The sequence below is a fragment of the Anopheles marshallii genome, chromosome X (genome assembly GCF_943734725.1).
Source record: "Anopheles marshallii chromosome X, idAnoMarsDA_429_01, whole genome shotgun sequence".
NCBI lineage: Eukaryota > Metazoa > Arthropoda > Insecta > Diptera > Culicidae > Anopheles > Anopheles marshallii.
The window spans coordinates 14821351-14845761 of NC_071325.1; the positions used below are offsets into that span (position 1 = coordinate 14821351).

Sequence of the window (24411 nt, forward strand, 5' to 3'; positions counted from 1 at the left end):
CCTCAGATATACATCAGCTATCCCCCGTTCGCTTGTGCATTCCTAGTTCCGGAACCGTGGTACCGTGTGCTAAGTGTTGTGGTATTACACACCAGTTTGTTGAGGAATTCAAAATTCTCGCGTTCGCTAAAAAATAGAATAAAACGGAGACCTTTTTTAAAAAAATGTCATACATTGGCAACACCTCAGATGTGGAGCAGGAGAAGAATCTGTCCGAATACCGACGGCAGCGCAGTTCTAGCAATCTGATGCCGACCGGCGCCAAACAATCGGTCGGCAGTCCGAAAATGTCCGATGTGCTGTGGAACGATAAACGTGCCGCGAGCCGTGCTGTGAATGCGAGCGATGACGACGACTCGGAAGTGTCAGACAGCGAGAACTTTCTCGCCAAGGGTGCCTTTCTGCTCACGCCCTCGCACGAACTGTCGATGGACCGTGCGGCTCTGATATGCGAAAAGATGAACTTTAAAGGTTGCTTCAGCCTGACGAAGACGGCCACCGGCATACTGTTTAAGTTTTCCAACCCGGAAGACTATCAGGCGGTGTTTAAGAAGGGCTTCCATAAGGTGACTGGGGCACGGTTCTACAAAAAGATTGCCATCCCGTGCCGGCCGCAGAAGACATTCATGCTGTACGTATTTGACGTACCGGAGGACCTGCCGGAGGAAGACATCCGGCACTCGCTGTATCGTTTCAACTCGGTGGTCGAGGTCGTCCGGCTGGTCGTGCAGTATCAGAAACCCGCGATCCAGCCGGATCCCGGTCAGATGCATGCGACCGGTAAGTGTACGCGAGCACGCGCCCGACTGATTCTGGTCTCTCTGTCTCTCTTTCCGTTTTTCTGCATTTTCTCTATCCCCATTTGTATGTCTTTGTATCTGTCTGTCGATCTACCTGTGTTCCGTTCATTTCTTCCCACGCGACCCACGGCGTAAACGATGCGCCAACGCCAGCAGCCGCCGGTGCGCCCCAAACGAAACCCCAGGTACCAAAGCTGCCGACTACCAAACCAATCGACGAGCAGGACGTGGCACTGCAGAAAGAATCGCCACCACCACCGATACGTATCACGCTCGCCTCGCTCGATGAGTACAATCACCTACTGCAGAACGGGTTGGACTTCTATGGAGCTACGTTTTTCCCCACCGAGGCCCAACTACCACCACACGCGGCCAAAATTGCTACTAAACGAGGAACGTAAGTAGAGTTGTTATTGATTGCTTATCGAGCATTCCAACTTCCTTTGGAGTCCTCTGTCGGTCTTTGCGAAGCAGAGAATACTTTGTACAACAATAATTACAGGATTCTGCAATAGTTGGGATAGAAAGAACACACTATACTCACCTCTCACGCACATTAATTAGCTATATAGAGCTGCAAGTTTTCATACAATTTGCCGGCAAATTTAAAAAGCCGAAAGCTGATTAACGAAGATTAACGAACAAAATTCAGTATAGTATGTTTGTTTCAAAGTCCTATCTATTGCAGATGCTAACTAATGTGTTCCGATTAAAGTCCTATTCAGTCTTTGGTGAAACAATGTTGAATCTGCTGTTGGCAATCTCGTACAGCTAAAAAAGATCACGCTCAGATCAGTTGTAAGCGTTGTGTTCATGCTAGATACTTATGTGTGTTCCCTTCTTCAAACTTCCATTAGACGCATGATTGACGGAAGCATTCCTGGGCGTGTGCGAGAGCTGCTCCCAGTATTTGATGCAGCGGGTTTCAGCAAAATTCCGCCGCCGGCATCGAAAACAATAAAACCGCGCCCATAAACCGCACAAGGACCAACATAAAGCAACGGCCAACTGCTTGGCTATCATCATCATTACCATCGTCATCGCAATGTCTTGCAGCGCCGAACATACAGCACGCACCATTCTCTTGCAACGCACATCTGAACACCGTTGCCGCCAACCGCGTGGCAGGAACCAATCAACCCGACACAGCTAATACCAAACCCCATTGCATGCTCCTTAGCGAAACAGTTTTTTACGTTGCCGCAACGTTGCGTGACGGATTGCGCTATGCGTGATTAGTTCAATGACTTGCCATCATCAAGATCTTCGCTCCGAAGCAAGAGCAGTTCAATAATCATTCCAGAATCCAGAGCATTGAGGCATGCAGTACACAAAACCATCATACAACCATATATCATATATATATATGTATATGTATATGCCCCGTTTCACTCCTTCCCTGCAAAGCCGCATACCTTCAACATCAACTTCCTGTTTTAAACTATTTCTCCTATGTTTGTTCCTACGTTCTAGCTTCCAACCTAGACGATCCATCATGTGCATAGCTTATGCAAATCCTATTCGAATAGTTGATGATTCCAAAAAGCCCTCCATAACCCTCATAATAGATCTACATTTTTGTTGGGAAAAAACAATAAAATTTTCTATCTCTATCACAGCACAAATTCTAATGACAATCCTTTGTTTGAGAAAAGAGTGAACGGAAACATTGTATGACCATTGATAACAACCGATGGGAGTAGTACGGATTATCAATATGTGATGTTATTTATATAATAAAAAAGTGATCCATTGTTAGGACAATGGAGGCCACTCGTACAACAGATTAGACAAATTGAGATTGAGATTTGGAGTGATGGCGTTGATAAGTCCGCCAGAAAGGCCGGGATAATGGATTGGCAGAGGACGGCGACCGTAAGCGGTTTAGAGGACTCCTGCAGCAGCCCACCGCGAAGCGATCGAAGTATAAGTTTAAGTATCGATAAGTAAGTAAGATGTTATTTAATCAAAATGATCTTTTATTATGGATGTTTTTCTTTAACACATCATTCGTTCATTTTCAAACAGATTTCCTATTGTCTCGGACGCGCTCCCGTATGGACCGAAGATGTATACGTACGACTTTCAAAAAGAGTGATATTCTAGGGTGAATACAGTCTACCATTCTACAACGAGTTTACTCCTTTCGTGTATTAGTCGTTATACGAAAAAAATTTAATTATAAAATATTGACCGAAAATGAGAAATAGCATTTGCCTAATGCGTTTCAAAATGATAGCCTCGATCAGTTTTTTTTTCTTTTTGAGGCCAACACCAAGCATTGAATATTTTTCAATAATTCAACTTATATTGTCGAGTATTGAAGTTATCTATTATGAAAGGAATTGAAAAATTTACTTGATTTTTTTATTGCTTTAAAAGATGAAGCAAATTTTCAACAAGAAATTCAAGATAACGGGATATGAAACAAGTTCTTACTCTGTGGCGCACCTAATACAAATACTGCCATAATTTTATCTCTTTCGTTGATATCCGCTCGATGGTTCCCGTTGCATATTAACAGGTTTTGCAAAATCTGGTAACTGATTTGTCACATGTATGGACGCATCCTCCGCAGCAAGTATTCTGCCCAAATAATCTAACATTTTGAGCTCATCCAAATTCATTTGATGGGCTCTGGGATTTTCAATAAATTTTAGAAAAAGCTCATTTAACGCTTGTCGAACGTGCAGTACGGACTTCGCAACTTTTTCCTTTGCCGTCAAATGAATCCAATCATCGATCGCTATTCGGCACTGTTTCTGACCTTTCTCGTCTTCATGTCTTACGATACACTCTGTTTCATCTAGTGAAAATGGTCCGGCAAAAATTGCTATAGTTATCGGTGATACGACCGTGTTGCACCGGATCATGGATCCTCTAACCGTTTTACATTTTTCCTCAAACGTCATCCACTTACTTGGTAGCGAAAGTGCATTATTCTGAACTTTGGCCTTTTTGGTCATATTCGCACCTACCACTGACGACGGGTGGATAAAAATTTTTTTCTCAAAGCGTGTTTTCAAGGTTTTTGAATACTTTTCCAAATAACACACGTTCGGGTACAGCCCTACGAGTAGTATACCTTTCACCAAGCTCCAGTTATAGGCATATACATTTAGCTCTTTTGCACTACTTGGCTCGTAAGATTTAACCATTCCGATCGTACACAAATGTCCGTGAAGTTTTTTACGCAAATCATGCACCATTAATAGCTTGCCATGATTTAAGAACAATCGATTGCACAATTCTTTGCGTTTGTGCATAGAACGAGTGCCCGACCAACGTTGATAAGCACGAATTAACGAGTAGCAATCGCTATACGAATTGTCTGACAAATCACGACGCATTTTTTTCGCCGTATCCTTATCGCCGGCAAATGGAGGTATCACGAAAAGATCGTTAACGCTCAAGATGCAAACAATCAACAATACAGACTCGTAACATTTCATCAATATACCGTATAGCAGCATTTTTCCCAACCTTGCGTCGACAGGCAACTCCGCTAGTGTGTATCCAAGATCGGTTACATTTTCGTCGTCATCCAACGCTCCTACTTTTTGGAGATATTTTATGCTCTGCTTGATGCTCATTGCTGCCGGTGGCGTTATTGCCTTATTTAGAAACTCCTGTATGGATGCATCCTTCATTATCATTGCTGTTTGCAAGCATATTTCTGTAAGCGGGACACGCAATATTTCCGGCAACGTATACTGATCCATTGCACAGTGGCGCGTTCTGCTGTACAACCGGAAACAGGTCCCCGGTCTCGTACGTCCAGCGCGGCCAGCACGTTGTGTGGCGCATGCCTGCGATATCCATGTAGCGTCTAATGAACTGGTAGATGTAAGCGAGTCATAATATTTTTGCTTCACCTTGCCACTATCGATCACGTACACCACGTCATCCATCGTTATGGACGTTTCAGCAATATTGGTCGAGAGAATTATTTTGCGTACTCCCGAAGGCACGGGCTTGAACACGGAATGCTGATCGGTCGTTTGCATTTTACTGTGTAGCATTAATATTTCTATGCAGTGCAAATTCGACGCTTTGCTACATAGCAACCCGTACTGCTCCTGTATGTCGTCGTAACCGGGCAAAAATACCAGTATGCCCCCTTCTGATTTTTGGTGGCAGATGTACATGATAATTTCGAAGATTAAATTATGATCGATTCTATCGTCACCGACGGAAGTATGATATGCATCCAACAATAGTTTGGCGTCGTTCGGTGCCAGCGTCGTAATGGGCATTGTTGGTAAATCGGTTTCCCCCATCGCTTGTTTCAGCAGATCAGAACATTTGCCACTTCCATTTACAAAGCAAGCCCAATCGCACGCGTTGTAGTTATTCTTTTCTTTTATGTTAGGATCCGCTCCCATATCCAGCAGCGTTTGCACGATTGCTGTATAATCTATTCGAGAAGAAAAAAAAACTTCAGATAACCACATTGAAAGTACATTTATGTTTAATTACCTTTCGCAGCTGCAATCATTAGTGCAGTCATTTGTGTTTCGGTATGCTGAAAGTCGATTGGAATGTTTTCCTCCTCGATCAGTACAAAAAAGTTACGAAAATCATTGGGATTGTTTTCTATCCAACATATCTCCAAAATATCGTTCATCAATAATATAGTTTCATCGTCGATATTGTCTGTTATCGGTTTAAATCGTTCGCCAAATTGGCCTACCGAATTTTTCATTATCCTCATCCGAGTATCGCGTACATTATGGTTACCGGTTTCTATGTTAAACAAAACATCTTCAAGAAAAACAATTTCTATAGGAAACAATCTGCCAGGTATCTCAATAACTGGACAGTTGTCAAAATATGTCGAAAATGTGTCTGACTCTATAGTGGCAGACATCAGAATAATGTTAAGGTGCGGATTTTTCGACAAATTGTCCTTCAAAGCTATCAGTAGAAAATCGGAATATTGATCTCGTTCGTGAACTTCATCAATAATAATGTGTGTAACATTTTTCAGAAAGTTTGAACACCCTTTACCCATCAAACATCGAAGCAACACACCGTTGGTACAAAATAATGCGTTCGTGGTGGGTTTTACTCGACTTTCCAATCGAATTTGATAACCCACCGTATCGCCCAACTGTTCATTCCTTTCGTAACATACTCGTTCCGATACTGTGATTGCACTGATGCGTCTTGGTTGCGTGCAAATGATCCGACAGGGTTGGTTTGTTTGTGCAGCCTCTTCTAAAATATACTGAGGAACTTGTGTAGTTTTGCCAGACCCAGTATTTCCTGATATTATAATGACTTGATTTTGTTGTATACACTTTAGTATTTCCTCGTGGAACTGCGCTATAGGCAATCGCTTACGGATGGCTTGTATCTCCGTGCAACCAGTCGGCAGTGGTGGAATTGAAGGCGAGACCGAAGTAACATTGATGGAATGTGATTGTAGAGGCTTTACTTTTCCCAAACGCTTGCAAGAGTTACGAAACGCGCTGTATGACTTCTCGATTCTGTCTAGCATCAGACCTGATTCCAGTGTTACATTTAGCACAGCATCATCGTGTGTAACATCCGGCAAACCTGTCTTGCATATGGTCAAGTATCTGTTTTCCCCTGAAGTAAAAGAAAAACATTTTAAGAATTTTCACCCAGTGTCAACCATTGCATTGGAATATTAGCCCATTATATCCCAGCGAATGGAATTTCATAAGCAAAAATACTTTCAAGGCTGTATTTATTAAACTAAATGGCCAAAAAATGTTTTTAATGGTATCAGATAATAATTTAAGAGTGCCTTAGTGCCAGGAACACAACAAATACTTTTTAGTAGTGTCCAAAGTTCGGGAAAAATTTAATCGAAAAAAATGATCATCTAAAATTTTGAAAAATTTGTAATTTAACTTTACTTTAACTTTTAAGACAAGCTTTAGAATCTATTTTTAAACAAAATTCGAAGAAAATCAAGACTATTATTTATTCTTCAGATATCTCACAATCTAGAAGGACCACAAAGCTTCATGCCATTTTGATTAATATTTCGTACCACTGGGATATCATGGGTTCTAGGATAATTCAATAGCAGAATGCTTACCTTTTCCGTGGGATCTTGATTTCAATTGCTTGTTCCGCACGTATTCGTGAATGTACGCACGATGTTGATTGGTTAGATCTGATGGAAAATCGTATTCCAGCTGATTCTCGTCTTGAAGAAACAGATCTATTTGCCTGTGTATTGATATTCGGATATCTTCTTCGATTTTTACGATAACCTTTTCTTTAGATGCCATCTTCAGCGAATTGTTCGCCCTGAACATGTGTGGACAGCATCAATCACAAAAAGCTGAATCATATGCGGTAAACAGTTGTTCACTTTTCAAGCATTTGTTCAATTGAATTTTTAAACTTTTTCGTTTGTTTCAATGTAGGATATATTTGATAGTAGTCTTCTACACGAATAAACCGCACACTTTTTATTAGCAATTAATAAATGTTCGGCTTATATTTTCGATATGCAAGCAAACCCCATATCACAAACTTCAACTCCTTTAGCTTCAAGAGACGTCAAGCAAGTCATCGAGCACAAAGTTGATACAACACAGGTGTAGCGAAAAGGCCTTTTTAAACGGTTCGAAGCAATGAAGAATCGAAAGGGAAAAAAGGAAAAAAAACGGTTTGTGTCTGTTCAACCCAACGATTGTATAATATCAATACAGTCATTTCCCAATTTACGCGACACTCGAGTTACGCGAATTCGAGATACGCGAATCTTAAAATTTTGATAGATCGTGTAATTTTCTATGTGGAAATATTTTTTTTATTTGTCATATTTTAAATTTTCTCAAAAATACGTTACAGCAATACGGCCTGGCTGACCTTAATGAATGAAAAAAATACGTTACATTTTACATATTAAAAACATTAATTTTGGTAATTTTTTTTTCTAATTGTCGAAACAATTGTAAAATATCATTTAACAATGTGCTTCGTAACGTGGTGATCACTGATCACAAAATACAAACGAAATTATAAAGGGGATTTGAGTTACGCGAATTTCTCTGGTACGCATTATTCGAGTAACTCGTTAGAGACTGTACTGAACTAGTTTAACTCGTTCAACTAGTACAATGTCTTGATACAAAATTCTAGATAATAGTTTTCAATTTTTTCTTTATGTGATTACCATAAAGCAAAAATACTCCTCCACGATCTCGAAATCACATCCCACTTAAGCACTTTCCTAATGGCTCTTAAACGCCAAAAATGCCGGTAGCACTAGAATCACACCGAGCTGTTCATTGACTTCAAGGCCTACGGTACCATAGATCAAATCGGGCTGACCTGATTCTTTTCAATCTTTTTGCTTTGCGGATAAGATCAACATCCTCGCCCATTAGCTGAAACGTGAGACATTAAGGATTAAATTAAAGTTCAATAAAACGAATACGGAGCATCTGATTGCCGGAGATTCTGACTGTGATAGAGCCCACCTGGGGCACAAAGTATTTGATGACAACGACAACCCGGTAGTTAAGGAACTCTGAAACCGTTTTGTAACGATCGTAACTTCGGACAATTTATGCAGCAAGGTAGCGCATAAGGAATCGTATTTGAATCGTAGAAATAGTGTGCTCCAAAAGACTTCAAGTAGGATATAATCTTTTTAATTCAGGACATTCCAATAACCTTCCTAGAGCAATATCCAAAAGTAGTTATTGACGTACAATATCTCAATAATACATCGTCTATGTTGCATTTCTCCAAATAAATAAATGAAATATTACCACAAAGTAGTTTTTTTACGAGGTTAGGTTATGTGTGTTTCAGTTTCTTTTTAATGGTTGTAATTTTATGTTTCATATCCACTATCAGGAAAAAAATGTTAATATTTTCCAATCTAACGGAGAATAATATTTGGTTTTTCCAAGCTGCTTAGTAAATCCACTTCAGTACGCTCCGAAAGACAGTTTTTGTAGCACAAATAGTCCAAAACTCTTCTCGGTAATGGAAGAGCTTGTATAAGATCTTTTCGCTTGATTGTTTTATGAATGACAAATCTGGAAAAAAAAATCGAAAATAAAATATTAAAATCCATTTGCGCGCTTTACCTAGGGAGTGAACTGAAACAAATAAAGGACAAACAGATGTTTTACTTACCTGCATATATGTTGCAAACTTTGCACATGTTTGAAACGCGAAACTGGTTTTGTTAATTGAACACGCATGGGGCCGTACTCAGGACGTCTATGCAGAAAAAATAAATATCTGCCGCTTCTCGAATGTTCAACGGCGTTTTCTATAAATTCCATTATTGTTCGTGATTTAAACTTAGCACATGATCCGAATGAAAATGATCCTGAGGAGTAGAAAAAGAGCATAGTCAATTTTTAATTCAAAACCCTAAATTTTTTCTTATACCTTGATCTTGATCTATTCGAACGTGTCGCACAGTGCCATTTAGTTTGAATGTTAGAGAAAATATGTAATGATCATCAGAGCTATCTCTAACTAAAAAGCTACCATCCGGTTCGTTTGACAGTATTTTTTCAGCACCTTCCGAAGTTATTGGACCCCAGTACCAACCGAACTAAAAAAGGGATGAAATGTAAGCAAATAACATTATAATCCAATTACAAACATTTTCCCTTCAGTTTACACTTTTCTGGCAAAGGTTAAAAATAATTCAACCTATTTGAGAAAAGTGGTTACAGTTTTCTACTTTACCTCTTGGACCTTTTCTATACTTGCAGTAAAGTCCATCGACGATTTTCTTTCACCTGATTTCCTTTTTTGGTCGCTAGTATCGCCCATTAGGTACCTTAAATCAGATTCTGCAAAATGTAAAGAGCAATATATGAAATAAATATCATCATCCAGAACCATTATCCTTGCTAATATGTACGTACCATTGGCAGGAAGTGGTGGCAGCTTCCGAGGAGTGTTTATCTTTTTGCCGATTGTGCTCTCATTTTTATCCTTAATGCACACGACATTATCCTTAGCTCTACTGGACACTATCGAACGTTTATTGCTCAAAAACGGTTTGTGATGTTGCTGTCGGCTCACTCGGAAAATGTTACAAAACTTTTGCTTAAGATTTACTGAAAAGTTTGACTTTTTGCACTGAGAACGTATCTCGTGTGAAATGGAATTGCGCTTGCTGTCTGACTTATCACTGGTATGTTTATCAACGACTTTAGATGATTTTCTGTCGAATATAATGTGGGGTTTATTGTTTTTACGCTCATGAATAGAGTTTATCTGTTCACTGTAGTTTAACAAATTATTCCAACTGTTTCTCTGTGATGCTTCTGAAAAAAATATCAACATACATTAGTGGATTCCATTATGCCGCACTATATAAAATACGTAGTTGTTTTCGGTTTGTTGTTAAATTAAACAATATGCATTCAATGCAAGGAACGACATATGCTTTCGAATAATTCACCCAGTGGCAACCACAAACAAAACCAACATAAATGATACATGCCCCCAATGCAATATTCTTTTCTTCATTTCTTTTTTTGTGTGGTTCACTGCTTTATCGAAACAATCACATCAATGTAAAGTAAGAAATCACAAAATTCATCTAAAAAAAAATCATACGAAACAAAGCTAATAGCATGGTTGTGTAATATACAATTCGCAGGTACGAGAGGATGAAACTTACCGTTCCGATTTCGATAAAAAGACGTTTCCGCATTGTACGTATTCCTGATTAAGTCAATTGGCGTTGTATAGATGTCGGAATCAATAGGAACGTTGTAAAAATCTAAAATTTTGTTGTCGTCTAAAGCATCGTGCGACATCGCTTGTGTTATGAACACGGAATCGTCTGCTTTATTTTTGATGGAATCTGTCAGCGAGTTATGTGAGCAAGATAAGCGAGTTCGAAGCGAATTGGAATTGCGTTGAATCGTAGAAATATTGCTTTTAGTATGACGGTATAGTGTGACAAAGCACTGCGACCGTTTGCCCGGACTCCATGTTTTAATTTTCAGCAAATACGTTTCAGATGTGTCAATTTTTGGTAAATGACAATTTAGCGGATCGTCGCTTACTTTACAAGCACTATTCTTTAGTTTACTCTTCTTCTCATTCATGGTGTTTTGCAGTTCAGTTATACCGTTTTACGTACGTATTCCTTGTAGTTGTTAAGAGACGATATTAATTCAATTAAACTGTTGATAAATATATACAATTTAAACTAGTATATCTGAAATGAGAGCAGAAATTGAGAAATCAATCGTTATGGACTTACATTCATTCAATAATACTTAATAGTATGAAACATTTTCCTATTGTTCTTTACATTAGTAAACTTTCAACTCTAATCTTTTCTTCAATAACTTCATGGCCACATACGATAGCATACACAGGGTAAATTTTTACGACGCAATGAGCTGTTTTGAAATCGCGGCCTAACTTACCAGACTAGTAAGAATGATAATGACCAACGTCACATACCAAGTGATGGTTAGTGGAAAGTTCTCATTGCTGTTTGCTACCACCTAGAACTAACGCCAAGGAAATGAGTTAGCTTGTCTATTTTTCAAACTAAACGCAGGATAGGGCCATCCGCGAATCTTGAGGTACCATCTTCTACAAGTCAATCTAAATCCTAAAAACAACTGATGACATAGCAATCATCAGTTCACGGATCTTCTATGAAGTGGATGCTTACCAGAGGATAGAGCAGCCAGCGAAAATCCTCAAGTTTGAAAATCCAAATTAATGATGACACCACCGGTGGCGCTGTTAACAAAACCATACTTATGCAGAAGTGAATTGCAGACAATGACCGTACCTTTTAAATCATCCTAAACTTTGCCTATTTTGGGTCAACGATTAGCATCAACAATAGCATTGATGTTAAGATATGCGATATAAAAACTAGCCTTATACATATTGAGTACGGTTTTGTTAACTACGTTTTATGAACTTGTGCTTTTACGCTCATTTTTAATGATACGATCATTTATGCAGTTGCAATGCATCTAAAATTGAATCGAATCGTATTGTTCAACCCGTATCCTATTGAAGATTTACACCTTCAGCAGCTACAATGAATTAAGCATTTGTTTTGGAAGATCTCATACAACATTATTAAGGAAAACATCTAAATGATTTATTATTGCAAAATTCTTCAAACAATTGTCTAACGTATGGAATGGTACTCTGAATTCTCTTAAAAAGAATTTATGTTGGATTTATCAAATGGAATGCTAAAGAATCTCCTACTGGTGGTGGTATCATGCAAACGAGCTTCAACTTTTGCTTGTTTTGCTAATTTTTTTCTCCATTTACCCGCCCGTATGGATGTGTACGTGTGGGCACTGGTGTGCAAGTTCGTGTGTGCGTATATTTGCGAGTGTATTGGCGATATATGTTCCACACAGATCCCAGAATAACCTTTCCAACACACATTTAACTATTGTTTGCACTCGATCAGAACTGTACCAAAATATTAATTCAAAGCTCATGTAACTCATTTCCAACCCCACTAGTCCATGAATGCCACTTGCATTTTCCTTTATGATACTAACACACATCGTGCCAGTTTCTTCCCCGTCGGACATTCCCTATAATGGTTGTAGACATTTCACATTTTGCAATATTATGCATAGCCTAATTTATGGTTATTCCAATCTATGCTACATCGTTACCAATGTATTCACACCTTAAATCACTTGAACACAGTATTCCTCACATTTGTTAGTTGCGTTGAAGATATGAAAAGGGTCACAAAGCACTATTAGCAATTTCTCTCTTCTATATATATATAAATATATATGTATATATATTTTTTATATTTTTCTTTCTTGAATACCTGTCAAGCTGACAGCTCAATGTTTATCGACAGCTATACTGGCTACTCAGTTTCTTGTTCGTAGGGCCAATTCCACGAGGTCTGTTTATTTTGTCTTTTATAACATTCCGGCAAACTTTAGACCGCTTTATGTAAGTAAACACTTAATTTTAATGTTAGTACAATATAAACCCCTAGTCGCGTATTTAGCCCGTGCCTGTCGTCGGTCATGGTGGTGTAATTCGATTTTGAAAATAATTTAACAAGCTACTCACAAAATACCGACTAACAATCTGGACGAAGTAATTTTAGATAGTTGGCAGTAGTTCTTATTGTAGGATTTCTTTCATTTAGTGATGTTCAAGTTCATTAAAATAACTAGCTCTGCTTCCAAGGCCCAAGTTGTCTGTGATGTTCTACAAGAACGGCCTATCGGTCTGTAATTGTGCACTCTACAGTCTGCATTGTGTCACTCAGAGGGTTATTTTCTTTGAACGAAGAAATAACGATTCCATCTTCATACGTTTATCCCTAGCTCTAGTAATACTCTAGCTACCTTCTAAACACTGCGATTAAAATGTATAAAAACCAAATCGTCTAGATAATTGTTTGGTTTCGTACTTGCTAAATGCCTACTTTTATCGGACGAATGAAAACATCTCCCCGCAAACCAATACAAAAGACTAGAATATAGAATAAAATGGTCTTTGTGTAATGAATAATATTTAAAAGCACATGATCTTTTATTCCTATGTCCGTATTTGTCACTCGATTTCAATTAAAAATAACATTTCTGAGAAATAGAGATTTTTTTGTTTTCCATGCTAAAAGAAAGTATTGTTTTCATTATACGAATCGGATTTGAAGCGGCTTCTAATAGGAACCGATATGTCAAAGCCTCATACGTCACGATGCTTGTATTCAACCGCCTGATTTCTTGCAAATATAACTTCAAGAGAAACGTTCTGCTTTTTGGTCCTCAGAGAAATAATAACAAAAATCGTAATTTGACGTGAAAAGTGAATGATTTGTGCCGTGGAACATCAAAAGCAGAATCTTGCCAAGCACCTGGTACGTGATATAATAAAAAAGAGGTATCTATTGTACTTTAAATTGTTGTAGGCGCCTGCTATTGTTGCTCCAAACGAATAAGCCCGATCAAAGTTGCAGCTACACCATTCAAAGTTGAACGAACAATAAAAATGCAACAATTTCTTGCGTCATCATCTAGTAAACATGTCGAATGGACGCTTATTAATATTTTCGTCACAATTACAGCGCTTTTATTCGTGTATGGGATGATCAGCGAGTAAACATTAATTGGAACATCGTGGCGACAATAACATCGAAGCACATTCAACATTCAGAGAAAACCCCAAAACAATAGGCAGAATTGAATTAGGAAAAGTTTTAACCATGAGTACCAAATTTGGCTCTATGGTAGGTTCCGAAAGTAATGACGATAGCAGCGATGACAATTCATCTCAAGACCGGGGTCGCACAAAGTGCTCGGAAAAGCGAAAGAAGCATAAAAAGCATAAGAAGCAGAAAAAATCTAAAAAACATAAAAGAGAACGATCGAATTCGTCCGATGGTGAGCGGCGCCACAGCAAAAGCGACACCCGCGTTGCCCTGAAAAGCAATGATTTGCTTGATCCATCGTTAATAAAGAGGGCTGCGAGAGATTCATATTCACCAGCAGAGAACAAATCCACTAAAGGTGGTAAACCAAATGCAAATGTAGTTGATGTGCTTAAACAGATATCATCGCGGTGGGATAGTTCCGGTGAAGGTGAACATTCCCGTCAAATGTTAGATAGCATGAATACCAGAATGTATGTGCATTAATTGGGAGAATCGTGAGTTTTATAAGGTTTCAAACAATTTATATTCATTTGAATACATTTACAGGCATCGTTCCGATTCCAGAGCGCCAAAAATTGATGGTTATGCTGATAAGGAACGTTTGCACCGGCACGGCTTATCTCATGAACAAAAATCAACAAAACCCATGATTGTTGTAGATGAGAGTGCTCATCACGTTGATACTAGAGAAAGAGACCATGCTTCTACAGCTCATCGAGGTAAGCACTCTAGAAAATATTTCCGCAAAATTAATGAACATAAAATGATTCACATACTAGTTGAGATACGCAATGTGATCGGTATGTTAAAATTCTTGACGAACCCATAACTTCATTTGATATAACATTTTCAATTCCTATATCAACCGTACAAACATGTTGATGATTTTCAGGTAATAGGAATGAAAACCATTATTCTCGTACATACAATAAACACGGGTCTAATCAACCGTATGAACGAGATAGTTATAATCGTAGTAGCCATCAAGCAAGTAATTCCCGCGATAATGGGAAAAAGTCCAGCAGTTCCGACCCGGCACATCACATTTATCAGACCAACAGGGATCTGCCGGGTGAACGATGTAACCAATCTACATCAGATAAATACAGCAGTGCCGGTAGTCGAAAACGCGGACATAACGATAGTCCTTACAAACAATCATCGGGAAGGGAACGCTCGTCGTCACAAAGACGAGACAACGTGGAACATCAGCATATCAGTAAGGCGCATATAAAATCAGAGAAAACCAGCCGTCATGATGAAGACAAACAACACGCATGGGGCAAACGAGGAGATAATAGATCAAATCCCTCTAAAACCATCGATAACGGCAAACGGGACAGTGAATCTGCTGTCGAGAACGATAAAACGGCAAGTCCTACCGAAAAAGAAAAACCAAATTTCGGTTTATCGGGGAAATTAACCGAAGAAACAAACAAGGTAAACGGGGTTGTCATTGCCTATTCGGAACCGCCCGGTGCCCGAAAACCAAAGCGTCGCTGGCGATTATATCCTTTCAAAGGCGAACAAGCATTGCCTACGCTCTACATACATCGTCAAACGTGTTACTTGGTCGGACGGGATAGAAGGATTTGTGATCTACCGGTCGATCATCCATCCTGTTCGAAGCAACATGCGGTTTTACAGTACCGTCTGGTGCCGTACGAACGTACTGACGGTACCAAAAGCCAATGCGTACGCCCATACATAATCGACCTGGAATCAGCTAATGGAACGTTCGTCAACAATAAGCAAATTGAACCAAAACGTTATCTTGAGTTGCGTGAAAAAGATGTGCTTAAGTTTGGGTTCAGTTCTCGTGAATACGTGCTGCTGCATGAAAACAGCAAAGAAGACAATGAGGCAGACGAAGGATACGATGCTTCTCCGGTGGTTAAATCTCCTAACGATTCTACGCATCTATCAAACGTAGAAACGAAGTAGACAACGTACAATTTATTAGGAGTATCTGACTAATTTACTCCTTTACAACGTGTAAGAGAAGAAACATGATAACAATAGGGAAGGAGACGAATTTGAATGACGTATACATTTCCTGATTGGTATAATTGATATAAACGTTATACGACGTAGCCAAATGAGCTGTGTCATAATTTACGAGGGATTAGCAATCGTAATAAGTTCAGTTAATGAAGTTCAATTCGTACATGCACGTTGTAAAGTTTATGTGTACATACAATCAGTTTATAATTAAAATATACTTTGGACTGTATGAAAAAAAAAAATCGATGCAGACAAATATTCAATGCATGTTGTGATAATCACCCTTACGATATTTAATATATCTATTTTATCTTAATATTTAAAATAATTTCAGACATGAATATCCCTAATGATTCACCTCTCATGATGGAAGACCGTTACTTTATCATTCACTAATAATCAAAGTAACTTTATAATACATGCATACAAAATAGTTACAGAGTTCGTTTTATATAGGATGTTCATTCTCTGTGGCATAAATACGCTTGAACCAACCCGAAAAGGAACTTAAATTTAATTTTTAAACAAAACAAATATGCATTTATTTATTTTCATATGTAAAATCGTTATGACATGGCATTGATGATCCCCTTCTAATCTTACTTATTCAAAAACTAGTCCCTGTGCCAGCGGCAAATCTTTAGAATGATTTACAGTAATTGTTGAACGACGGGCATACTGTTTCCAGGCATCGGATCCAGATTCTCGTCCACCTCCGGTGTGTTTTTCCCCACCAAAGGCTCCTCCGATTTCAGCACCAGAAGGTGAAGTGTTAATGTTTACTATGCCACAGTCAGAACCATTCTCTCCTATCCACTGTTGGGAGGAAAAGGGCAAATAGTTTGTTAAACCTTTTCACAATGAAATAATATTCTCAAACACTTACCTCGAAAGCAGACTGAATGTTATTGGTGAAAAGTGAGGAGGAAAGTCCTTGATCCACTTCGTTATTCCAGCTGATTGCTTCTTTTAAATTCTTGGTCTTGAAAACATACACAATCGGTGCGAACGTTTCTCGCCTAACAACAGGAGCATCGTGTGGCAAATTGGAAATAATGGTCGGTTCCACGTAAAATCCAGGTCGCTCAATAACTTTACCACCGCATTCTATTTTACCACCAAGGGAAACTGCTTCCTGCACAGTTTGCTTGTAATTGTCTACCGCCTGCTGGTTATGTACCGGTCCGTAAAGCGTAGCCTGATCCAACGGATGCCCGACACGTTGCATCAGATTAGTATATCGTTTGATTAGCTTCTGGACAAAACTGTCGTATAATTTTTCATGAATAATCAACCGTCTAGTCGTTGTGCAACGTTGGCCTGCGGTGCCAATGCAGCCAAAAAATGCGGCATCGAGAGCCATTTCCTGTGGCGCGTCTTCGTTGATGATAAGCGCATTGTTACCTCCGAGCTCAAGCAGACACCGACCGAAACGTCGCTGCATCTCAATACCGACGGTTTGGCCTACTGCAGTACTACCGGTGAATGACATCAATTTGACGCGTTCATCTTTAACCATTTGCTTGCCTATTTCATCACCACCCTGACAAAGTGTCACAATAGGTGGAAGATTGTTGCGCTTAATTACATCTGTCACGATTTTGGTAGTAGCAACGCTCACCAACGACGTACTTGGAGCACCTTTCCACACTACCGTATTTCCAACGGTAAGTGCGATTGCCGTATTCCACCCAAAAACTGCACATGGGAAGTTAAACGCCGATATCACACCGACCAATCCAAGCGGGTTCCATTTCTCCAGAATAGTGTGCTGTGCCCGCTCAGAAGGAAAAATGAATCCACCAAACATGCGCGACAATCCGACGGCGTAGTCGCATATATCCACAAACTCCTGTACCTCACCTACACCTTCCGGTAGAATTTTGCCCATCTCCAACGCTACCAACTTACCGAGCGGATCTCTAAACTTGCGCAACTCATCACCAATCTGACGAACGATCTCTCCTCGGAAGGGTGCTGGTAATTTTTTCCATTCTTGAAATGCAGATACACCAGCAGTAAGACACCGTTCCAAGTCCTGCTCCGTGCCCGTAGTTACTTCTGCTATTACTCGGCCAGTTCCCGGATCTATAGATTTAATCGTATTTGCTTTACCGGCAATCCATTCTCCATTGTAAACGCCGCTATTTATACGCTGCAGTCCGAGATCTTTCAAGAAACTGTAACTATCGTCTTCTACCAAGTAGGTTGCCATGCCTCTAGCGAATTTAGCACTGCTGACTTTATAGAACACGTTGGACAATTTGGGCGTTCTCTGTAACAGTGCACCTAACATGCTGCAAACTGAAGTAAATTCGATCGCTGGGATCACACAGGGATTGAATTACAGGCACTTACTCTACCTCGAAATATGCCTGTAGTCAGTTGGGGATCCTGTTGGCAACTGTGGCTGCTGATTCTCCTACCATGTGACACTATCTATTATTTGTTATCAGTTCGAAATACTTTCGCTTAATTGTATATTGCCTGCCCTCTTGAGCAGTTGAGAGACGGCAGTTCTCAGTGATAGTGCATGGTACCGTTGTGCTTTGAAAGCATGATAAGAGCAATAACACTGGTTATTTGAGAGTGCGTTACAAATACACCACTATGTTATCTGTGTGTTTCTAGGAGTCTGTTGCAAATGGTTTTATATACGTACACCCATGGATCAAGTGTTTCCTTGTATATTAGTGTTGCTCAGATTAGTTATCTCATCATTTTTCCATAACGTTTTCTGCTAGTTGCAATGCAATATTTGTTGCGATTGGAGGGAGCATTGGTAACGCAGCGACAAATAATCGTGCTGTGTGTTGTTTGTATTTGCATTAGCTTCTACCTGTGTAGTAAAGTATAGAAGATAAACTTGATTTGCAATCCCTAGCAGATTAAATAACCAAAGTATTTATGCTTCTAAAATACCGATAAGAGGTTTTTAATTCATTTAATTTATTAATGATGATACGAAATCTTTGTTAATTTCTTAAAATTTTTATTATTAATCATTGCGGAATTTCGAAGGATTAACGACTATTTGATATGCAACTGCATCAAAATACTGGCATTGCTAGAAACCTTCGTACAAGTCTATCCCGAATCGCTTGAGGAAACCAGCGAAAGGCATTGTAATAAAAGAAGTAGCGCCACGGCTCACATACATAATATGATTTAGGTATTTTATCAAATAGTACGCGACGAATGCAAACAGTTAATGGATCGGTTTCATTAAAGTTTTCCACCTGACGCCTTTGACAGAGTGGTTCAAGATATTCCCGATAACGGCTAAAGTAATCGTGATAAAATGTACGCTGCGTGGCATTCAGATTTAACCACATCTCGTCAAAGTATTTTACCTGTCGCGAACAGATATTGGAATGAAACACAAATGATCCTGGCATAAATTCTATGACCGGAACTTTATGACACGACAGTTCCATTCGTACTGCATCGGTCCAAGCACGGAGTGCTGCTTTGGTTGCAGAGTATACACTCAATCCTGGCAATGCTTGGCGCCCACAGTGGCTTGTAACGATAACCAATCGAGATCGAGACTCTCGCACCATATCGAGCAACGGTATGGTGAACAGCATAGTACCGATTGCGTTAACATTCAGTTGCAATTTGGCTAAATTGGTTGATAGCCATTCTGCTTCACCAAAACACATCACTCCGGCGTTATTAACAAGAGCGTATAAATCTGTAAAATGAGAAAAAAAGCAATTGAATGTTAATGGTCCGACCACTTTAGCCAGTGCGTATTCTACTTACGAGCAGAACCATTTGTTGCAAACCACTGTCGTATTTGTTGATGTGTGTGTACAATGCTTTCCTGGTCGTTCAGATCCAGTATAAAAATGATTACCTGTCCTCTTAGCTTTCCTTGAGATTGCAAATGTTTGTATCCTTCCGAATCTTGACTAACACACGTCGCCATCACTGTCATGCCTGCCTGCAGGCAAATACATGCCATATTGTAGCTGTGATTGAGACAGAGTACGCTTTTTACATTTTAACCAGATTTCTAAACTATGTTAAAAAAAAGAGATTAAAGTTCTGAAAGTTGCTTACCCTAATCCCGAGTCACAACCGGTAATAATGACTACTTCGTTGGTGCCTAGCCTGACCATGAAATTTGATCGTGTTCGCAGACTCTGCAGTAACTTAAAACCAACTATAGTCATGCAAGTACTTGCAAAAACAATGTTTCTATTTTTGCTGGTAGTATTGTTAAGCCAGTTGAAAAGTATATTCCAGCTCATGGTGTTATTGGTAGAATGTAATTTCTGTAAATTAGCGGAATAATATGCATATTAGAGAGATGTTGCAAGGATATTTCTTGATAAATGGAGTGATGGGATGAGCTTAGTGCAATGCAACGACTAATATGCCATCGTTGGCTGTACTATCATATATTCGGGCTTATAGCATGCCATAGTAACTTTAGCATAACAAACAAGCAAAAAAACATATGAGTTTCTTTTCGAAGAAATAATGTCTAAATGGAAACCAAAATAACATAACCATAAGAATACTCACAATTGCTCTGCACCACAACTGACAATGATTTCTAATTATGAATAGAATCTGAAATCATATAATGACTCGAAAGTATTCTCACTGTGCCTAAAAGAACTTGTTGCAAGGCACGGCTCAAATGGTACTGTAACCGATGAGGAATGCGATCTGTTTTTGGGGAATATGTGCATATTAATCATTCTACGCACACCACTTTATTAAGCCAAATGTAGAAGAATTATATAATCACCTCATCAGTATTTGTGCAGTCTCTAGAATAAAAAATATTTATCTTTCGGATAGCACCACTCTTCGCCCTTATGTACTCGTATTAATTACATTTGCACACATACTTCTGAAATGTTTTGAAGTGTAAACAAGTTTTGCACATTTCATTCTATTAATTTGCTACATTTATAATTCGAATTAGAAACACAGGCGAGCTGTAATTTATACGATCGATTGAACAACTTTATTCCACAAATACATTTTTTTAGGTAAGTCCATTTTTAATCGGTCGTTATTTGAAAGATTTGTCATCCGTTTCACGTGTATGCCTGATTCGATTTGATAATGAGAGCATGTTGACAATCGTTTAGATTGTTTATTCGCAGGTTAATAAATAAAAGCATTGGAAATGTTTTAAACAGAACTTTGAGAACGAGTTCAGTTTGGCAAATGAATTTGTATATTAATGTCAGCACAATTTTTGCTGTGTATTTTTAATTTAAATGTTATAAGTTTAACTAAATACAATTCATTACTTAACTGTTGTAAATTAACATAACTTCCACGCGATACACATTGATTAATATTCGACATTTTTCATAGATAAGTATGACAAAATAGGTGCATTTAATATTTAGCACAATCAAAACTGGACGTATTTAATTAGTTTTTGTAGTAATGCACGATTCAGATATTTGCCGGAAGATAGGTTAAAACCACTCAAATTAGTTAAGATAAGATCAACAACAGTGGACAAAGAAAAGAAAAAAAATATTGTTTCTTGCACTTTTATTAAGAAATGAGTCTATTGTTTCATCTGTATTGTGATCACTTTATTTTAATTGAATAAGACAAAAAACGAAGCCATATGTATAAAATATGTGAGTGGTGTTATTCGTTAGCCATGGTACATGTATTCAAATAAACAAAGATACAATTTTAATTCACTGTTACAAACAAAGGCCTGATTTGTTTTCGGTTCAAAGTTGGAAAACAAAAAAAAACCTTTTTGTATGCTTAATTGATTGATGGCAGCAGAAATACTGAAAGCTAGTAGGAGAGAAATCTGAAAAATGACGAAACCCGGACAATTAACCAAAAAGAATCACGACACTCATATTCTTCCTACATAACTTAACAGGATTGATAGTTGCTGTTTTATCCTTTCACTATACATTGATTGCAGTTAAATGACCAAAACCAACGGCTGAAACAGAACAAAAGTCTGCAAAATGACGGATTTAGGAAGATGAATTACTTGAATATTTTTCCCTGGTTGAATTTACGACCATTCTTATCGGCACCGGACCAGGAGAAGTATTGTGCAACCAGTTTCTTTGTTTCCTCCGAGGATGGGTCCAGCTTTTTCCAGTCGTAAACTTCATAGTCTACCTGCCAGTCTGGTGACAATTTAAAAGCCAAGTCTTGGCCACGCCAAACCCATACGCCGGAAATTGTACTGTTGTTGTCTTCACCAAACAAACAAACGGACGCAAAGCTTTGCTTGCGCATTTTATCTAAACGTTGAAACATGCCCGTAATCAGATTGCAGCTCATGAAGACCTTCGTTAACTCTTCCGGATATTTGTATTCGCCGTACCAAATCGAATAATGCGCCGGGTCGAATTTGGTCCAGAAGTAAGGAATTGATTTTTCCTCCTCTTCGTTCGAGTAGAAGCGCTTAAAATCATCGAAATTAAATGTACCTTTCGGTAACGTTTCGAACGGATCGTTTTGTTTCGGTTCAGCTGCAAGCAATTCATCGGCCGCATCCGGTTGTTCGACGGCGGCAGGTTCCGCCTTTTCTGGTGCTGGTTTCTTCTCTTTCTTCTCCTTTTTCTTTTCCACTGCGGCACTGCCACTCACTTTCGCTTGAAACTCGGCGTACTTCTTTGGATCGGCTTGCGCAACCTTGGCACACAGCGTTGGTGTTTTGACAACGGCTTGCACCTGCGGTTGATTCAAGATAGTTGTGAACCACCTAGTAACTGCTCCAAACGGTGTGCGGAAGGAAGGATCTAGCACATACTCGTACGCATGTAGCAGCGTGGCGAACACCACAACGTCAGCAAGTGTAACACGCTCTCCCACTAAAAACGTTTGCTTCAGCAATCGATTATTAAGGTAGGTTAATCCGCGGCGTAGCTCTTCCTTCGCTCGCTCAACGTTGTTCTTATTGTACGGCACAATGCCAATAATCGGGAACGTCCATCCTTGCACCGCAGGAAGTAGCTCGTTATCGGCGAAACTTAAGAAAGATTGTACTTCTGCACGATGGAAATCATTCGTTCCTCTTAGCTGTTCGTTGGCAACATAATAAGCAATAGCGTTGCTTTCCGTTAAGTATTTGCCATCCTTCGTTTCGTATGCCGGCACCTTTCCGCTTGGGAACTTCTGCAGGAATGATTCACTGCAGTTGGTTTCGCCAAAAACGAAGTCCCCAGCAACTTTCGCCACAACACCAGAATATTGAGCCGCAATCAGTACTTTGAAAGCACGAAAATTCTCCGGGTATGTATACAGAGTCTGCAAGTATAAAAGAAAAATCTTAAAACCTTGTCCAACAATAACAGCAATAGGTACGAAAATAATATTGGACTACAGTTAATTTGGAATAGAAACTAAAAAAGTACAACAGTACGCTTGAAGCCTATCGTCATTGCAATACACATCGGCACAACCCTATTACCCGGCTTACGCAAAAGATCAGTAGTATGCATCACAAAATGTGCACAGGTACAATACTAGAGGGCTTCAAACAAGCCGCTTACTTACACCGGCCATTTTGATGTTGTTTTCCGAGGAATTCGACAAAATGTACACGCTTTAAATAATTTTAAGTTAATTCGCGTGTTCACAAGTACGTGTCCGTCGGTGGCGGAAGTGAAAAGGAGGTCGCCACCGTCGAAAGAAACGGCGTTTGGCACATATTGTGGCCGAATCTCGTTTATCCGTGCCAATACCTACCGCCGAAATGTATATAATGAAGTTGTGATTAGGTGCATAGATGCTTCGCATAAATAACGATCATTTTTAAACAATTTTTAATCAAAATGGCAAAACTATCTAGAAAGAATACTAATGCAAACAATGGCAATTGCAATAAAAACTCGCATAGAACAATTTCACAATGCATTGTATGCGGTTTCGCAGATAACGGTTTTAATAAAAAATGGACCAATTTTAGAGATTTTTCCTACGAGATCTCTGCTACCTGAACCTGAATGAAGAACCCTGCAATGTCGTGTTTTGTATTATTTTGTAAAAATGATTATTTGTCAAAATATAAAATTTGAACGATTTTCTGTTTCAGTGCCACCCAAGCTTTGAGCACCTTGCTCAACACGGATAATCGAATATCCAGTAAATAGCCAGAACACTTGCCGATGAAAATCAAATACGGTTATATTATTTTATATTTTGTTGTTATACTATCACTCGTAGCAAATTTCTTTTTGTAATACAAAATTGTTCATCCTATCTTCTACATCAAATTAGATATTCTGGGATCTCCTTATCATTTTCATTCACAATTTGCTTGTTGAGCAAGCTTGAATTTTGGTTTGATTCATAATTGCGGCCATAGGTGTATGGGTATGGGGGTCAGAGTTTGACGAAATTAAACTATGCTAGTCAAATGTTAATATTTAGAAGTAAACATATACGAAACTATTTTAAATAAATTTAAATGAATAAATGGGTTTTTGACTC

The 24411-nt window shown here is 38.9% G+C and overlaps 7 protein-coding genes across 9 annotated transcripts; 2 read left to right on the forward strand and 5 right to left on the reverse strand.

Moving 5' to 3' along the window:
• Window positions 1-164: 164 nt before the first annotated feature.
• LOC128707527 (uncharacterized) lies at window positions 165-1775 on the forward strand. 3 transcript variants are annotated; one of them, XM_053802486.1, is made up of 3 exons: window positions 165-786; window positions 957-1197; window positions 1658-1775. In XM_053802486.1, the coding sequence occupies exons 1-3, from the start codon at window positions 165-167 to the stop codon at window positions 1773-1775; spliced, it is 981 nt and encodes a 326-aa protein (XP_053658461.1). The 3 variants fall into 3 exon arrangements, with proteins under 3 accessions (XP_053658461.1, XP_053658469.1, XP_053658477.1); XM_053802494.1 differs by having other exon boundaries at window positions 165-780; window positions 954-1197; XM_053802502.1 differs by having other exon boundaries at window positions 165-780.
• Window positions 1776-3274: 1499 nt separating this feature from the next.
• LOC128708116 (3'-5' RNA helicase YTHDC2-like) lies at window positions 3275-7069 on the reverse strand. Its single transcript, XM_053803078.1, has 3 exons — window positions 6874-7069; window positions 5280-6395; window positions 3275-5217 (listed from the first exon to the last, which is right to left on the reverse strand). Exons 1-3 carry the CDS (start codon window positions 7067-7069, stop codon window positions 3275-3277), a joined length of 3255 nt encoding a protein of 1084 aa, XP_053659053.1.
• Window positions 7070-8593: 1524 nt separating this feature from the next.
• On the reverse strand, window positions 8594-10885 carry LOC128717813 (uncharacterized). Its single transcript, XM_053811523.1, has 6 exons — window positions 10450-10885; window positions 9686-10090; window positions 9504-9610; window positions 9198-9366; window positions 8937-9135; window positions 8594-8836 (listed from the first exon to the last, which is right to left on the reverse strand). Exons 1-6 carry the CDS (start codon window positions 10880-10882, stop codon window positions 8677-8679), a joined length of 1473 nt encoding a protein of 490 aa, XP_053667498.1. The 5' UTR covers window positions 10883-10885; the 3' UTR covers window positions 8594-8676.
• Window positions 10886-14004: 3119 nt separating this feature from the next.
• Window positions 14005-15897, forward strand: LOC128712153 (uncharacterized). Its single transcript, XM_053807050.1, has 3 exons — window positions 14005-14423; window positions 14500-14672; window positions 14846-15897. Exons 1-3 carry the CDS (start codon window positions 14005-14007, stop codon window positions 15895-15897), a joined length of 1644 nt encoding a protein of 547 aa, XP_053663025.1.
• Window positions 15898-16560: 663 nt separating this feature from the next.
• On the reverse strand, window positions 16561-18253 carry LOC128707463 (putative aldehyde dehydrogenase family 7 member A1 homolog). Its single transcript, XM_053802418.1, has 2 exons — window positions 16844-18253; window positions 16561-16773 (listed from the first exon to the last, which is right to left on the reverse strand). The coding sequence occupies exons 1-2, from the start codon at window positions 18251-18253 to the stop codon at window positions 16561-16563; spliced, it is 1623 nt and encodes a 540-aa protein (XP_053658393.1).
• A 754-nt stretch (window positions 18254-19007) lies between these two features.
• Window positions 19008-20216, reverse strand: LOC128709997 (short-chain dehydrogenase/reductase family 9C member 7). The gene is made up of 3 exons (XM_053805040.1): window positions 20026-20216; window positions 19726-19934; window positions 19008-19654 (listed from the first exon to the last, which is right to left on the reverse strand). The coding sequence occupies exons 1-3, from the start codon at window positions 20214-20216 to the stop codon at window positions 19008-19010; spliced, it is 1047 nt and encodes a 348-aa protein (XP_053661015.1).
• A 1738-nt stretch (window positions 20217-21954) lies between these two features.
• LOC128713859 (elongation factor 1-gamma) lies at window positions 21955-23484 on the reverse strand. Its single transcript, XM_053808733.1, has 2 exons — window positions 23476-23484; window positions 21955-23226 (listed from the first exon to the last, which is right to left on the reverse strand). Exons 1-2 carry the CDS (start codon window positions 23482-23484, stop codon window positions 21955-21957), a joined length of 1281 nt encoding a protein of 426 aa, XP_053664708.1.
• Between the last annotated feature and the right edge of the window lie 927 nt (window positions 23485-24411).

Bases quoted from the DNA above. Each gene is read 5' to 3' on its own strand.
- LOC128707463 (XM_053802418.1), bottom strand. From the start codon at position 18,253: ATGTTAGGTGCACTGTTACAGAGAACGCCCAAATTGTCCAACGTGTTC. The intron at 16,774-16,843 runs GTAAGTGTTTGA...TCCTCCCAACAG, and splicing joins ACATTCAGTCTGCTTTCGAG to TGGATAGGAGAGAATGGTTC.
- LOC128709997 (XM_053805040.1), bottom strand. From the start codon at position 20,216: ATGAGCTGGAATATACTTTTCAACTGGCTTAACAATACTACCAGCAAA. The intron at 19,935-20,025 runs GTAAGCAACTTT...TCTCAATCACAG, and splicing joins GGTTGTGACTCGGGATTAGG to CTACAATATGGCATGTATTT. The intron at 19,655-19,725 runs GTAAGTAGAATA...CTCATTTTACAG, and splicing joins TGCAACAAATGGTTCTGCTC to ATTTATACGCTCTTGTTAAT.
- LOC128708116 (XM_053803078.1), bottom strand. From the start codon at position 7,069: ATGGCATCTAAAGAAAAGGTTATCGTAAAAATCGAAGAAGATATCCGA. The intron at 6,396-6,873 runs GTAAGCATTCTG...CTTTTACTTCAG, and splicing joins ATCAAGATCCCACGGAAAAG to GGGAAAACAGATACTTGACC. The intron at 5,218-5,279 runs GTAATTAAACAT...CTTCTCGAATAG, and splicing joins AATGATTGCAGCTGCGAAAG to ATTATACAGCAATCGTGCAA.
- LOC128707527 (XM_053802486.1), top strand. From the start codon at position 165: ATGTCATACATTGGCAACACCTCAGATGTGGAGCAGGAGAAGAATCTG. The intron at 787-956 runs GTACGCGAGCAC...CAACGCCAGCAG, and splicing joins GATGCATGCGACCGGTAAGT to CCGCCGGTGCGCCCCAAACG. The intron at 1,198-1,657 runs GTAAGTAGAGTT...AACTTCCATTAG, and splicing joins ATTGCTACTAAACGAGGAAC to ACGCATGATTGACGGAAGCA.
- LOC128717813 (XM_053811523.1), bottom strand. From the start codon at position 10,882: ATGAATGAGAAGAAGAGTAAACTAAAGAATAGTGCTTGTAAAGTAAGC. The intron at 10,091-10,449 runs GTAAGTTTCATC...TATTTTTTTCAG, and splicing joins TTTTTATCGAAATCGGAACG to AAGCATCACAGAGAAACAGT. The intron at 9,611-9,685 runs GTACGTACATAT...TACATTTTGCAG, and splicing joins GCCACCACTTCCTGCCAATG to AATCTGATTTAAGGTACCTA.
- LOC128712153 (XM_053807050.1), top strand. From the start codon at position 14,005: ATGAGTACCAAATTTGGCTCTATGGTAGGTTCCGAAAGTAATGACGAT. The intron at 14,424-14,499 runs GTATGTGCATTA...ATACATTTACAG, and splicing joins GATAGCATGAATACCAGAAT to GCATCGTTCCGATTCCAGAG. The intron at 14,673-14,845 runs GTAAGCACTCTA...GATGATTTTCAG, and splicing joins TGCTTCTACAGCTCATCGAG to GTAATAGGAATGAAAACCAT.